Source organism: Cyprinus carpio, chromosome B1 (assembly GCF_018340385.1).
Source record: "Cyprinus carpio isolate SPL01 chromosome B1, ASM1834038v1, whole genome shotgun sequence".
Classification (NCBI taxonomy): Eukaryota; Metazoa; Chordata; class Actinopteri; order Cypriniformes; family Cyprinidae; genus Cyprinus; species Cyprinus carpio.
Genome location: NC_056597.1, coordinates 39,232,298 through 39,248,455, shown reverse-complemented (window position 1 = coordinate 39,248,455; position 16,158 = coordinate 39,232,298). Strand labels below are relative to the sequence as shown.

Sequence of the window (16,158 nt, the reverse complement as noted above, 5' to 3'; positions counted from 1 at the left end):
TCATGCTAATCATTCAGAGGCTTTAGAAATGTGTATATCTATTATGATACAGTAGGGTGTGTTAAAAAGAAAAAGAATTGGAAATGAGGTTTAGAGAGTGTTAGAATGAAGCCTACTAGCATATCTGCGGAGTAAAAGCAGTTTTTAGCTGTAACATTTTAGGCAGTTTAGTTTTAAAGGGGTCATATGATGCTGCTAAAGAGAACATTATTTTGTGTATTTGGTGTAATGAAATGTGTTTATGCAGTTTAAGGTAAAAAAAAAAAAAAAAAAAAACGTATTTTCCACATACTGTACATTATTGTTTCTCCTCTATGCCCCACCTTCTGAAACGCATCGATTTTCACAAGGCTCATCTCTCTGAAAAGCAAGACGTGCTGTGATTGGCCAGCTATCCAGGGCGTTGTGATTGGCTGAATGCCCCAAGTGAGCCACGGTCTAGAGTGAGCCACGGCCGGCTTGAGTGAGATTCTATGAAGGAGCGTACCTTGGTCTTGCAGCAACCACATGTGATGACCCCGGGCTGGACTCCGCTTCGTCCACGGTGAAAGCTGATTCGGCGATCCACAGTGCAAAGTTGATGTATTTCCTCAGCTTCCAGCACGGATCAGCTCCAGGCATGATGAAGCGGATATCATCCTCTTTTGGAAGGCCAAACAAAGTATTTTCGCTTTCCCAGTGAAACACACAGTGTCTATACGACATGGCAGCGGCAACACCAATACTTGTTCTTGGCGTGAACATCTGGGCAGCGTTATGCAAATCTTCCCACATCATGACATAGATATGTGGAGGCGTGTTAGAACGAGCCGTTTCAGGGGGGCGTGAACCAGTGTTCATAACTTTTATAAAGAATATTTCTTTGGATTTGAGACTTTAGTCTTTGCAACTTCACAGATCTTCTTTATTCACCAAGAGCTTGTAACACTCCAAAGAGAAAGGAAAATTTGAAATCGCATCATATAACCCCTTTAAAAATACTTATTGAACTTGCTGCTATCTGGCACCCTGCACCTTTGCTTAATCAATTCCATTTAAAGGAACATTTCACACAAACAATACCCAAACAAACCCACTGTATGACTTCCATGTAATTTACATTTTTAGGTGAACTATTCCTAGGCTTTAGATCACCAACTAAAGCTCATACTAGGTCAAGGTTGACCATTACTTCCAGTCTAAATGGAATAATAATGAGAGTGCGCTAACTACTGTAGTTCCACATTAGCACTGACCTTGGCTTAGCTTCCAAGCTCCTCTTAAATTGATTCTGGTTATATGTATGCACAGAGGAAAATCTGTGGATGGGCATAGCGTTTAATTAAAACACAAATGCAAAACTATTCTGGTACTGAATACGTTGCATTATGGAAAGTGTTTCTTTTTATGCCTGTGTATGACTGGGCGGTTGCATCTGATCTCAGTGATAATTAAAGGGTAAGTACAGTATGTCTGCGTGCTTGTTAAATGGGCTCGCACCTAAAACCCAGGCACTTTGTTCACTGTCATTCGAGGATTGTTACAGTGCTAAAAACAGTTGCAGACATTTTCATTATGGATTTTTTACTGCTTGAAAAAAAATACAATGCACATGTCTTGGATGTTTAAATGGAACCTAATAGGCTCTAAGGCTTTTCAGAGCACATTTATTTTAAGCATGCACACTTACGGTTGACATCTAGACGTGATAATATTTAGCAAGCAAACTGTGAAACATAAGCTCAAGACCACCTCACCTCTATCATCTCGCTCTTTCTCTCGCCTCTATCCGCCCTAAATGTAAATGGCTGTTTTCTTCCCTCAACTGGATTTGAATTGGAAAAACAGTGGTGCATTTGTCACTGACAAAAATCCCACCCCTCTCTCCACAAGCTTTAACTACGAATCCTCCGGGGCGGTGATTAAGATAAATTGTTTTTCATTAAGCGCCAATAAACAGCCACTCGAAACACAGCCAGGATTCAGTTGGCCTGGGCTCCCAGATTTTTACTGTTCATTATCGCTATAAGAAGATGGAAAGAGGCCCCTTGTGTCTGCTGGTGTCTTTGGGCTTGTCAGATGCAATTCATAGATTTTAAGGTGTAATCATTTTCCGTAATAGTGAGTTGAGTAACAGCATTTGTTATCAAAGGGAAATTATTTTTCACTTTGAGACCCTTGTCGAAGTTTTATTTAAAAAAACTTGCATATTTCTAGAATTTAACCAGAATTTAAACAAAAGTGGGTTTTCACAATGATACCATACACTGTAAAATAATAATAATAATAATAATAATAATAATAATAATAATAATAAAAAAATAAAAAAATCGAAAATCAAAAAACTAAAAAAAAACAAAAATTAAAAACATTAATAAAAGAAAACAAAAAAATAAAATACTATCACAAAATTTGCAAAATTTGTTACACAATATTAATTAAAGTGCTAATGCATTTTTACAGCTCCAAAAGAAAACACGACTAGAAATCATGTTTATATCATGTTTATAATGGGTTTTATGTTTATGTCTCATCACTCCAACCCGGACAAGGCTTCACAATATGTTAAGAGGCGTAACATTTCCGTCACATGCCTGAGGTATTCGGCCAATCACAACGTGCTGGATAGCTGGCCAATCACAGCACACCTCGCTTTTCAGAGAGATGAACCTTGTGAAAATCGACACGTTTCAGAAGGCGGGGCATAGAGGAGAATCAATAATGTACAGTATATGGAAAATAATGTGTTTTTTAACCTTAAACCGCATAAACACATTTCATTACACCAAATACACAAAATTATGTTCTCTTTAGCAGCATCATATGACCCCTTTAAAATGATTTAAAATAAGACAAAACAAGCATTAAAATAAAGTAAAACAATATAAAATTTATATGTTCCTTATTTCATTGACCCCCTGAACAACTAAAGTTATTTGTTTTCTTGATTTCATAATTTCTAGAAAACTTGAGGGGAATGTATTAAAAGTATTTTTCAACTCAATCCATATCCTTAATCCAGTATAAAAGTATTTTTCAACTCAATCCATATCCTTAATCCAGTAAGTTACAAACAGCTGGATGTTAAAGGTTATTTATTGAACCACAAATACCTTTTTTTAAGAGTGTACTGTACACAATGGACTGTACAAGTATTAAATGCTTGTGCAAGCAATTCCCATTTTACCCTGGAGATTAAATTAAGGGGCGGAGATCTTCACACCTTACTGATCTAATATATGGATATTGGATTGACTGTAATGAATGAGTTAGAAAGTTCCAAAATTGCAAAAGTTTGCTACTTTTTTGGTATGCAAGGCAGAATATTCCATAGTTCATATGAATCACTGTTAGCTAACATGCTAAAGAGCTGCAACCTTCTGAGTTTTTCATTAGTCAGTCGCAGCTTTTTCACACATTTTAATTTTCATCTTCTCAGACAAAACAGTCTACGGACATGCTAAAATAACACACAGATTGGCTTGCATCACCGATAATCATTTATTATATTGTCTGGGTGCAACAAAATGAGTCACTTCACAAAACAGACTTCAGACTTCAACCTACAGTATATTTAGAGCTGGACGATAGGTCACGACTGAGCTGTAAAGCCGGGAAACCGCAAATCTCAGGTCAGACAGATACTGATTAAGCATTAGCAGATAATTAAGTTTTCAAGCCACCAGAACATGACAACTGTTAACAAATGTTTCTTCAGCTGAACAAAGGAGTGAGGAGAGTTGCGAAGCACAATCAATAGGGTTGAGGGATCCCTGTTATCTGCCGGCACCCAGACGGCTAGCATCCCGCGTGCTAATCTACATGCAGCGCACAGTTAACGGCCCACACGTAGCCTCCTACCGCTGAATGAGATTGGCGTCAGCGCCGGGCGAGCAGTGTAAACAGCAGGAAAAGGACACACAGTCTCAAATTAATCATGTCATGGGTGATCAACTGCGTTTTATAACAAATAGAGTGGTGGAAATATAAACAGGCTCATTTGTCGGCGATCTTCACATCAGCATGTAATCTCGTCTCCATCGAGAGTGCTAAAAGAGCCGCGTGCAAAGCACTTTGGATTCTTGGCAAGTTCCCATTTAAGAGCTCAGGCAGAGCTGCGGAAATGTCATACCCATCTCTCAAATGGAAAAGTGTTGTGCAAAAGGTTAGGCCTAAACTCAGCCCTATTTGAAAAAAGCCATGGGATCTGCCAGAGTCAATCCTTTTCTCTGGAATGGAACTGTGTTTGCCCACACAGTCAGGGAAATAAGCTGACACATTAATCCAGTTTGTGCACAGAGCCGCTATACAACAACAATACCTTCAGATGATGCACGCTGTGCACTGTGCACGTCCATTGTGCACTTACAGTTCACAAATGCAAAGGTAAACAAACAGCTAGAGCTTTTCAAAGGAGACCATCCATCTGTTCTGATGGGAAATTGTACTAATGGGACCGATGAACAGTCTGAGGGCAGATGGGGACGAAAGTTTAAGAGATGTTTGAAGTACTAGTATGATGCTGTGGTTTATTTTGGGATATTGATGGACTGACTGCACATTTTTATTAGTGTGGATGTACTGTATTGATCAAAAATGACAATAAAGGTATTTATAATGCTACAAAAGATTTCAACTAAAGAATCCATACTTAATTAAGCAGAGCCAATTTCAGCAAACAATGATAAGAAGAAACATTTCTTGTGTATCACATCAGCATAATGATTTCTTTTCTTTTTTCTCTTTTTTTAAGCTTTCCATTCTACGAATCCTAAAAGATGGAACCTGGAGACTGGACTAATGGCTGCTAAAAACACAGCTTTATAAATATACAATTTACAGAATTTTGATCATATAAATGCAGTCTTGGTGAGCATTATGTGATTATCATATTAACATTATGAAAGAAATGTTTCAGATGTTTTATTCAGAATTTTTCCTTTTCCTTAATGAGAACAACAACAATAACAACAATAACAAAAACTTTTAATAAGTTGCATTACGATCATTTTATGAACATTTTAGCATAACTAAACTATTTTGGACGAGATCTGATAATAAAATGTTAAAATAGTTAACAAATAACTACATTATAATATAATATAATATAATATAATATAATATAATATAATATAATATAATATAATATAATATAATATAATATAATAATGGATCAGCTTTCCACACTGTTTAGGTGTGAATTTGGTCCATTATTCTAAGCAGAATTGCTCTAGGTTGTTTAGGTTAGTCACTCCTTTAGTGCCTTTTAGTATCTTTTTATAGGCTGCTGGAAAGCAGAAAAATAAAGAAATATTTCAAAAATAATAAAGCCTTATTTGAAGTAGGGGAACATGGAGTCTCTCAAAGGGAAGAAAACAGAGAATAAGAGACTGTAGGCATCTTACCTTTCTCTTGTTGGTGGGGCAGACATAGAGGTAACTCAAAACAGTCTTGACTCCCACTTTATCATTCAGCCTCTCATAAGTGCTGCCATAATCCGTTGATCTGCAAATAGAAGCACAATTCTCAATATGGCATTCAGAATGCTTTTCTTTTTGTCATTTGTGTTTGCGTGTGTGTGGATAGCAATGCTCCAGTCATGACCTGGCCAAAATGAGTACATTCTCCAGCAAAATGAATCTAGATTGGAATTTGCAGACCTTAGCTGAACTCAAACGATTTAACAGATTTCAGCAAATTAAATTCATAAGAGTGTTTAACATTTTTTTTTTGTTCCTTTTCCCTGCTATTTATATTTCCCTGATCCTCAGTGATGAGCAGAAAAGCTCGCTAAGACAAACAGAATCTGCTGAGCATATGCTGAGCAATTCGGCTTTGTTCTACAGATAGCAAAACTAACATCATCCTGCAACCCCTGGGCATAACAGTGACAGCTGATCCAGAGAATACACTGATTTGTTTAGAAAGGCTAATAATATTTACAGTCTTGCAAACACACACACTTCTAATATTTGGTGTTCTTCTGTCAACTGTCCAAAATGAACTTCCCTTACCTGAGATCGCTTTCCCCTCCAACCCCTTGTTTTATCTCACCAACTGTGTCTTTCCATTCCTGCCATCTCTATTTTTGCTTCCACCTCTCTTTTTCTCCTGAGCGTTGCCTATTTCAGCTGAGTACAATATGCCTGTGGCCCATGTCATGCCCACCAATTTCTCTCTCCTATTCAGCCTCTTTGTGGGAACATAAAGTTCTTTAACACTACATGCACATGTATACTTGCTATTTAAGCCTTAAAGGAAACGTTCACCCAAAAATATCAATTCTGTCATCATTTTCTCAACCACATGTCGCTCCAAACCACACCTATGACTTTCTTTCATCCGAGGAACACACACAAGGTGAATTTTTGAATAATATACTGGCCTGATTCTTTCAAAATAACTGACAACTTTTGTGTTCCAAATCTCACAAAAACTACATGCCATATGGAAATGTAATATATGACACATATTGTCCTATAACAAGAGTGATATTGGCATATATGTTACCTATAAGGTGATGTATAATTTTCACATATGCACATTCTCTAAGTAAGTGAAGATATAAGTTTATAACGTATATAAAATTTTCATATGTACATCGTCTATATTTTGATTTTTATACAGTATTATACTGTATGTAACAACCATGTACAATATGTAATATTTTATTTACAAGATTATTAAAACAACAATTATACAAGAAATCTGTATGTCAGTTTATGTTTTTGTAAAACATTTATTTTATGTTTATGTATATGAATGAACATGTATTGATGTACATATCATATATTTCCAAAATGTGTTACACATACATAAACATATATGTTATTACATTGTTTCTTATTTCAATAACTTGTTTCAATTTCTAATCGGTTTCATATATGTTTTAATTCATATGACAATATATGTCATATGTGGAAATATAATACAGATACATAAATTGCATTTGCATATCATGTGAGAAACTGAGACCTAAATTCATGACTAAAAGCAGCTGTTTGCAAAAGGTTCTTTGTGGTGAAAGAAGATTCTTCAGATTATAAAAAGGTAAGAAAGAGATGTTTTTTTTTTCTTTGACTGAATGGTTCTTTGTGGAACCAAAATGGTTCTTCTATGGCATTGTTGTGAAGAACCTTTAAAGCACCTTTATTTTTAAGAGTTTATGACACTTTTATGGTGCTTTTGTGTCCTCTTTGCAGCTTCTTCCCTCATTCTTTGCCAGAAAACATATGACTCACTGAATGTGGCCTCTAAAACCTCACATACCATTATGGATGCTTTTGTTAAACTACTTGTGAACAAGTTAAAGCTGAATAATATCACACATGACAGCCCCACAAGACAAACATTCAAATTTCTTTGGAGGCCTACACAAAGTAAATAATTCATGCTCTCCCGATGACTTGCATGTAAAATATTACCAAAGCAAAAGCAAGTGAATAAGCCCAGCTTTTCAAGTCTGAATAATTTAGTAGAAGAAATGAGCAGTTAGCCAACACAATCCTCCCTGACGCTCTAATACTTCTCCATCACGTTAGTTTGCTGATCACAGCAATAGTGCACAGACAATAGTGTTTTCAACACCATCACTGACTCCACACCAAAGTGACAGTCTCAGAAACACAGACAGAGGCACATCCCACACACCGCTTCCAAACAGAGGCAATCTAAATTGATGCACCATGGAGGATTCCCATTTTCCATCGCTCAATTCCTTTTTGCCTCTTCCCTGGAGCAGGTCCCCACACCAATACAGCACTAAAGGATTTCAGTGAAATTACAATGCAATCTTCCCTATATACTGTTTTATTCTGGAGTGGCAGCAAAATAAAGGCATACAGATTATTCACAGTAAAGAGACCGTCACTTCATCTATACATTAAAAAAAATAAAATATAAAGTAAAAATAAAAAAAAGGAAATATATACAGTAAACTCCAACCAGGGCTGAAAGTGTATATGCTGTACAATGGCAGAAATGTATCAAATTTCAGTTTTTTACTATGCAGTTTATGCATGAATCTGTATCCAGAGCCAAAACTATCCTTATTGTAGTGCAAGTTTTACTGTTTTTGCACTAATGGCAGGTTTCTTTTATGAATGCAACATTTTGCTTTGAATCCATCAACTTGATTATTAATATTAGGGTGCACACATCTTTACGGCACTCCACCCCAAAAAAAGATAGATAGATAGATTAATTAATTGCCATTATTATTATTATTATTATTATTATTAGGATGTAACTATTGTTACTGTCTTTGCTAAGTGGATTCATTCTTGGAGAAGAAAGAAATTTTAAGTTAAAGAGAAAAAATGATTCAAAGAAAGCTAAAAGGGAAAAAAAGGAAAAGATAATGAAAATGAAGCACAGTATCACTTTAGTTATGATACCACAGCAGGAAAGCACAGTATCACTTTAGTTATGATACCACAGCAGGAAATGAGCTCATAGTATTTTGTCTTATCATAAGCCTCTAATTTAAGAAGACTGAGGTGGTTCATATTTTTATAGTAATATCATGATATTCTGAAAGAATAATGTTCATAGTGTTCATGTTAGTGGTATCATTATTTTTATGATGTCAGACGACACAGGAGTTGAATTATGAAGGTGTGAGCCATTAAGAGTAACCTGCTATAAGTGGTGTGACGGTTTCCTGCACTTGTAAATCGTTCTTTATACCCTAGTGACAAGAGAACCCAGCTGAAATCAACAGGGATCAACTCAATCCTGCCAGAGAAACTGTCCGCAATTATAGTTTAGCATCTGTCCTTATAATATTTCCCTTGCACACAGTTAAAAAAAAAGATGTGGCTTGTCATGTTATTCAATTATTTAATTCCCACCAGAAGAGCTCAGTCGAGATGACTGGTATAATTATGTTTATACACCTGCTCGCGAGTTTGGAGAATTGCGTCTGGGACTTTAGAAAACCATTAAGAATAACCAAACATCAAAAAACAGTATGTTAGGAGAAAAACACAAGTCGGAGACTTAAAAGACCAATAAAAGCACATGTCAGAAGCAGGGGGAAGATTACCACAGCCTAAAAACACAGCATTATCTTTTCCAGGAGAGAACAATAAACAAAACAACGCACCACATAGAATCACAGAAACACAAATAAAATTTAAGGTTGGAAAATAAAAAGAGACTTTGTTCTGCAGTGGCATGTGTGTGAATGTTTCACACTGAAAGCCACAGGGATGGGCACACTTTAGTGAAGCACAGGCAATGGCTTGAAGGCACATTTTGCGCCTCATATGGCATCGCTGTACCTCGACTTCCATTTTCACGTTGAAGATTGGAAAGTATCTAAGGCACATCTGGGAAATATGGCATTTTAACAGAAAAATCTGTTTGTGTTCTATAATGTGGAGACACCCAATGCCAAAATGTGATTCCCAGTGTTTGACCATGTGCCATCTTTGTTTCTGTGAAACTGGGTTTAGTCCCCCGAATCCAGAGCTGCAAGCCAACGTGAAACTCAACTGGACACAAACTTCAGTGAACGGAGGAAAACCGCGGGAGAGGGGGACAAAGACATGGAGAGAACATGAAAATGAGAGGACTGGTGGCCAGGTATAACATCAGGGATTGTCTGTGAGGAGAAGCCAGATGGTGAGGCAGTAAAGTAGAACAATGTGGAGACATGTGCACCAGGCTCCAGGGATGGCGAGAACAATGAACGCAGCAGAGAACCTCAAAAACAAGCCACCACCTCATCAAAATTTCAGTCAAAATAAACCGAATAACTGAAGTGATAACATTAAATGTTGTTTTAATCTGTTCTTTAGCAACATGTATAACCCCTATCAATCAAATAAAAAAAAACCTCATTTTTTTTAAATCACTTAATAAAATACAATCATTCATTTACAACATCTAATAAATAAACAGAAAAAAAAAAAGCCTGATGTACCTCTGATGTGTAAACTGACCAGAAAGGATATGCAAATATTGTAACATCATTTATTTCCAGTGTCTAAAAAGGCAAAAGGGAGAAGAAATGAGATTTGACTCTTTTCCTATAAATAACTAATTGCTATCAGTGATGAGCTTTCAAACGAGTTAACTTTCAGCGAGTCGTCAGAACAAGAGCTGAAAAAGCAAAAAATAAATAAATAAACAGGTGGGGAGAGACTTTCAAATTGAGCTAAAATATTGATGGAGTCCAAATTATGGAAGAATTTCAAAATAAGTCAACGTCTGCATGACAGTGCCATGTATAAATTTGCATTAATGAAGAAGCATTAGTAATGTTCATAATGATCATAGTTTGAATTATAGTCTCTTCCTCAGATTAGGGAGAAATTATATTTACATTATCATAAATTAGCTACATTACAGATTTGATGGTAATGTACTATCATTTATTGTTACACTGTCTTAATGGGAAGCAATGACAAAATAAAGATTAATTATTATTTATCGTTTTTTCATATTTAATATTATAATAGTATATTTATTTTATAATAAACCATTTAAATCCTAATAATAATAAATAATAATAAATATCTTTTGTTGTTTACACTGGAAGCATCTGTTGTGAGTAGCAATTGACAGACAACTCTTTCACCTAAAATATGTATATTTGGCTAAAATTGCATTATATATTATATAATTATATTAATTTATATATAAGGTTGGGAGAAGACTTAAAAAAAGATATGTTTATTTTTTATGCAGTAAGGATGCGAATCAAAAAGGACATTAAATACATTTAGAATGTTACAAATTAAATTCCATTTTTTTTGTTTGCTGTCCTAAAAACAAAACAAAACAAACAAATACAAAAAACTATTCACTAAAGAATCCTAAAAACAAAACAAAACAAACAAATACAAAAAAAAAAAAAAAAATCAAAAACTACTACTATACTACTACTACTACTACTACTACTACTACTAATAATAATAATAATAATAAGAGAAAGAAGAAGAAGAAGCAGACGTAATATACAGTATATGGGTTTTTTCCTTTTTTCTACTCACTGTTGCCAGGTCTACAGTCCAATTATTTCTACTCACTGTTGCCAGGTCTACAGTCCAATTAGTGAAATAGTGAAAAATCTGGAAGTGCAACGTTGTTTATTCAAGGCATACACAATTTATCAATATTAATATACAAATCTACACATCTGCAAAACTCCAAAATTCCCTCATAGACCACCAATACTAACCAACACAAACCCCCACAAACCCTGTTTAAACCGCACCTAAAAAAACCTAAAAAAAAACTGAACCGGATCCTGATCTGTTCCTGAGAGCACAAAGGTCTGCTTCACTGATGTCAGCTGGCAACTGACCAACAGATAGTGTCCGTGTTTGCTCTAAAAACACCAGACAACAACACAGAGGAGAAAAAAACAAACAAAAAAAACACAAAGGTGTAGAGAGCAGTGAAAAATGAAAGGAAGAAAGGGAAAGATACCTATTGGATCAATCACTTGAATTATATTCGACAGGGTGACTTAAAAAAAAAAAAGGATTTTGAATGGAAACACTTTTTCTCCTACATGAACTTATGCCAGTAAGATGAGACTGTAGAAAGACCTGAAACACTCTCTTTTTAGCGGCCCTGGGGCTGAAGTGAGCTTGGAGGACAGCAATACACATTCAGCAGGCTATTGTTTGGATGTGTGGGTACAAAGGCGGAAAGGAAGGCGGAGAGCTGAAACGCAGGGACGACGCATCACTGCCGGCTTTAAGATCTTCTTGTGATGTATTATGGCATTTATGCTAGTTGAAGTCACTGGTGGAGGAAGTTTGTGCATGAGGTGGAGGTTAATCTGACTCCAGGCTGCAGACGCTGACATAAATCATGTGTCTGCACTGACAGACTACCTGCGGTGGTTTGGGGCAGAGAGACAAGACAGGAAGACAGGGAGGATTTGAACACAAAAATGTTACTGTCAACCACAAGTGAGCCTGTTGTGTGTTTTACATTTACTGCGTGCGTGAAATAAATAAACTGTAACGTATAGGAACTCTATCTGCAGTTTACATCGATAAAAGACACAAAGAAACACTCAATAAAAAAAACTAATTGATAAAATTAATAAAGAAACAAATTAATAAAAATAAAACAAAGTCTTTAGTTCATTCAGGAAAGAAACAAGTTACTGTCTTTATGAGGGAGTCGTTGAATCATTCATTCAAACATTGTTTTTTTTTTTTTGTTTTTTTTTTTTAATCAATTTGTATTCAGAAACAAAATACTATTGACTGTGTATTACATGCAGCTGGAGATATTAGTATAAAATTTAAGTTACTCAAAATTAATTAATTGTTTTTAATGTGATTACCTGCATTGCTTAAATATACATTCCTTTTCCAAAGTGTGGGGTTGGTAAGAATTTTTTATATTTTGAAAGACTCCTCTTCTTTTCACCAAGGCTGCATTTGTTTGATTAAAAATACAGTAAAAAGATTTGTGAAATATTATTACTATTATTTTTTTATTTTTTTTAAATTATACTAATTTAATATATATTTCAAAAGGTATTTATTTATTCATGCAATGCTGAATTTTTCAGCAGCCATTACTCCAGTCTTTCATCAATGTTGAAAACAATCATGCTGCTTTTTATGTTTGTGGATTATTTTTAACCCCAGGATTCTTTGATGAATAGTTTGAAAGAGCAGCATTTATATGAAATACTTACTATATTATTTTTGTTAGTCTTTACTCTATTTAATGTCAGTTTTGCTCTATTTAATGTGCCCTTGCTGATTAAAAGTATTAATTTCAGCACTATTTGTGATTGATACCTCAAACTGTGCAGCTTGCTGAGACAATTTTTACCTAGCAGATTATAAAAGACAGAAAAAGCCCTTAGAATTTCATTAAAAGTAAGGACTAGAGCCACAGGGACAAAGATTTCACAGAGACTTGGGGGTGAGCTCTATTAACTTATGCCAAGAAACTACCTAATAAACCACCCAGAATATTTATGCAACTCCCTAAAAATGTCAACAAACAACCAATTATAGTAAGCACCACCCAAGTTTGTCCAGAAAGACTGGTTAAAAATATAGGCTGTTGTTCCTTGAGGATGCCACTGGGGACAGATGAATATTAAAGGAGAATAACAGTGAAGGGAGACAAGACGGGGAGGTTTGCTGAAACTCTAAGTGACACTTGATACCGTCTGACAGCTACAACGTGCTGTGTTATAAAGACTAAAAGCCTTCTGAACACTGTTGCTCAGAGCGTCTCTGTATAGATCCCTCAATGTTATTATCACATTGCTAATTTGTACGTTGTTTGAAAAACTTTGGTAATGACAGTTAGCACCACACTCTCAAGATGGAATACATGCACTGAAGTAACACATCGCCTTTGTTAATTTTAAATCCTATTGTTGTATCACTGCAGTGCCATCAGAGCTAAACCAGACCTGACTTCACACCCAGATGCATGACTGAAAGTTTTATGATGACTATGAAAATCCATTCTGTTAAGCCGCACACCACAGACGAGACAAGGAGAGGAGAGGAGAGATAGTGAAACGGGAGGGCAGAGACATGACGGATGTGTTTGCTATCACGGTGTCTGAGGAAAAGGCAGCAAATAAAATTTTCATAATCTGGATTTAATCAACGAGCTCATCTTTGTAAGAGGAGAGCTTTTGTGCTTACTGTTATTGTGTTTAATTCTGGAGCATTCAAAATAATAATTCTACCTAGATCAACACTATAAAATATTACTCATTTTATTGAAAAACAACAACAACAACAACAAAAAACAATATTATTATTATTATTATTATTATTATTATTATTATTATTATTATTATTATAAATAATAATGTAAACAGACTTCAGTAGTATGCTTTAATAGGGCTAATAGATTTAAAAGTAAAATTATTGAAAATAATGAATTTAATTAATGCTGTGGCTGTGTGTGTGTGTATAAAACAAAATCTCCAATAAATAAATAAATAAAAAACTATAAACAGATAGGGAGTCCTGCAAATCATTTTATCCTCCCGCACCCCGCACACACACGAGTGTCTACCTGCTCGCACCAGCACTCGCTCATCGTGTCCCGCGCGTCAGGTCTCGTGGGAGCAGGTCTCTAATTCACTGGCACTTGACTCGGCAGTGCGTGTGCTACATCCTTTTTATCTCTAGATTATAAAAAAACTGCATTCTGTCAGCAATGTAACACGGCATATATAAAAAAAAAGTAAGTATTTATACTGGATAACAGTCACAACATTTCCAACTTCACATTTGATTGTTTTACTTAACTACATTTCATATTACTCTTGTTATCAGTTATGCATGCATTATAGAATATTTAATGTTATATTTTGTATTGTTTAATTGCATTAGTTTAGTACTGTGTGCTATATTTTTATTTGGCTTTGTTCATGGAAACGTCAGTACTAAACATACATAAAAATTCCTCATTGAAGCCGCACACATACTTTCTATGTGCAAGTCCCAAAGGAAGAAATACACATGCTGAAGTCAACCCACAAATTGAGTCCTAATTCAGTCTATTACAATTGTTTGCACTGTACTCCTACGCTTATTTTGGCAATCCGTGACAGCGGATTAGAGAGAAATGTCATAGGTGGTCGTTAAGTCTGTCGCCCCAAAACAGTCGGTAGGTGTGACACCCTCGACCGAAATCGAGTCGGCTAGCGGGACGCCGCCTCCAGCAATTTCCTCACGAAAGTGCGACAAAGACAAACATATATCCTCGCACACACAAAGACTCTTTCAATCTGGCACAAGTATACACCTTTCAATTTCCTCTCAGACACAAAGCAAAAACAATCACACACACATACACACACTCACACAATTCAGGCCTCAGGCAGACTGTCAGCGGCAGCGTCTCTTCTCTAATAACAGAGCTCATTGAAGCATAATTGAAAATGACTTTGGAGAATTGCCACATTAAGGGAGCATGGTGGATATCTGCAGGTGTTGAGGAGAATTGTGTTTCGGGAAAAATAGACTGAGAGATAAAAACAGAGAAGAAATCTCCCGACAGATTTCCAAACAGAAGCCAAATATAAACCAAATGTGGAAAAGGAGAGTGGACGAATGGGACGGAACAGAAAGTAGATAAATAATAGAACTTCACTATTTACATTTATAGATGGCCCACAATCTGCAAATAGGTTCTGTCATGCTCTAAAGGTGACCTCAGGAAATGAGACACATCTTTCAGGACAGAGATGGGGAGAAGAGGAAAACAATGACGCATGGATCTCAAAAGCAGCAGTTCGTCTGCAGATGTGCATTTGCAGGTGTTTCTGAGGGGTTGTCTAGGATGAATGTCGAAGCGAAGCTCTTCACGCAGACAACATGAAGGTCAGAGAGCTCCACAAACAAAACACTAAAACACAGGGACAAAAATAATACAACAAAGGAGAACAAAAATGGGTCGGAACATACATCCTTACTCTATTATTCACTAGAAGCAGAAGTAAACTCACTACAGGTCTTGACATTTACCCTAGAGTCTGGAAAAGACCAATTAAATATAATTTGGAAATAATGAAATGTTCATTAAGGGTAAAGATCACGCTGGTTGCATAATAATGTCCTGTGCTGTCTAAATTCAATACCACACTTTGTTCGGTTCAAAGGTCTGGGCCAGCAGCTTGTGTTCCTGAAGGGGAATGGCTCTATGTTACGCATGTAACCATGGTTCCCCAAGGGAATGAGAAACTGTGTCTCATTGCCATACTTACAGCATCCCTGCGGGAGCTTTCTTCATTTCCCAGAAGCTGCCGGTGTATCCACTGCACGTGCTTTTAAGCTTCCTGGTCGCTACGTCACCCCGCCTGTGACGTCTCGCCCATCCATTGGACTGATTACACACATGATTCATAGCATGGTCACGCTGAAGGCGTTCCCATAGCGTTTTGACGCAGCGTCTCGTTCCCTATGGGAACCATGTTTACATGAGTAACCTAGAGACGTTTATACTACTAAGTTCCCAAACCAAACTCTTAGTATCTCAGATTTTTTTCTTAGATAAAACTAACAACACACAAACAAAACATAGTCAACATAATTTCCTAGAGAAATGATAATAATATTCTGGAAGTTGCGTAATAACAGCCAATCAGATTAGAGTTTGCTGGGTCAATTCTGCTGTCTGAGGCTGAGACTTGAGAAGAAACAAAAATCAATACAGTATGGT

General features: G+C 36.1%; 1 protein-coding gene across 1 annotated transcript in view; it reads right to left on the bottom strand.

Annotated features, from left to right (window-relative positions):
* LOC109091604 (VPS10 domain-containing receptor SorCS3) overlaps window positions 1–16,158 on the bottom strand; it is a 190,182-nt gene that overhangs the window by 84,851 nt on the left and 89,173 nt on the right. Inside the window, 1 exon segment of the mRNA XM_042716093.1 lies at window positions 5,385–5,484. Coding sequence (XP_042572027.1) covers window positions 5,385–5,484 — 100 coding nt within the window.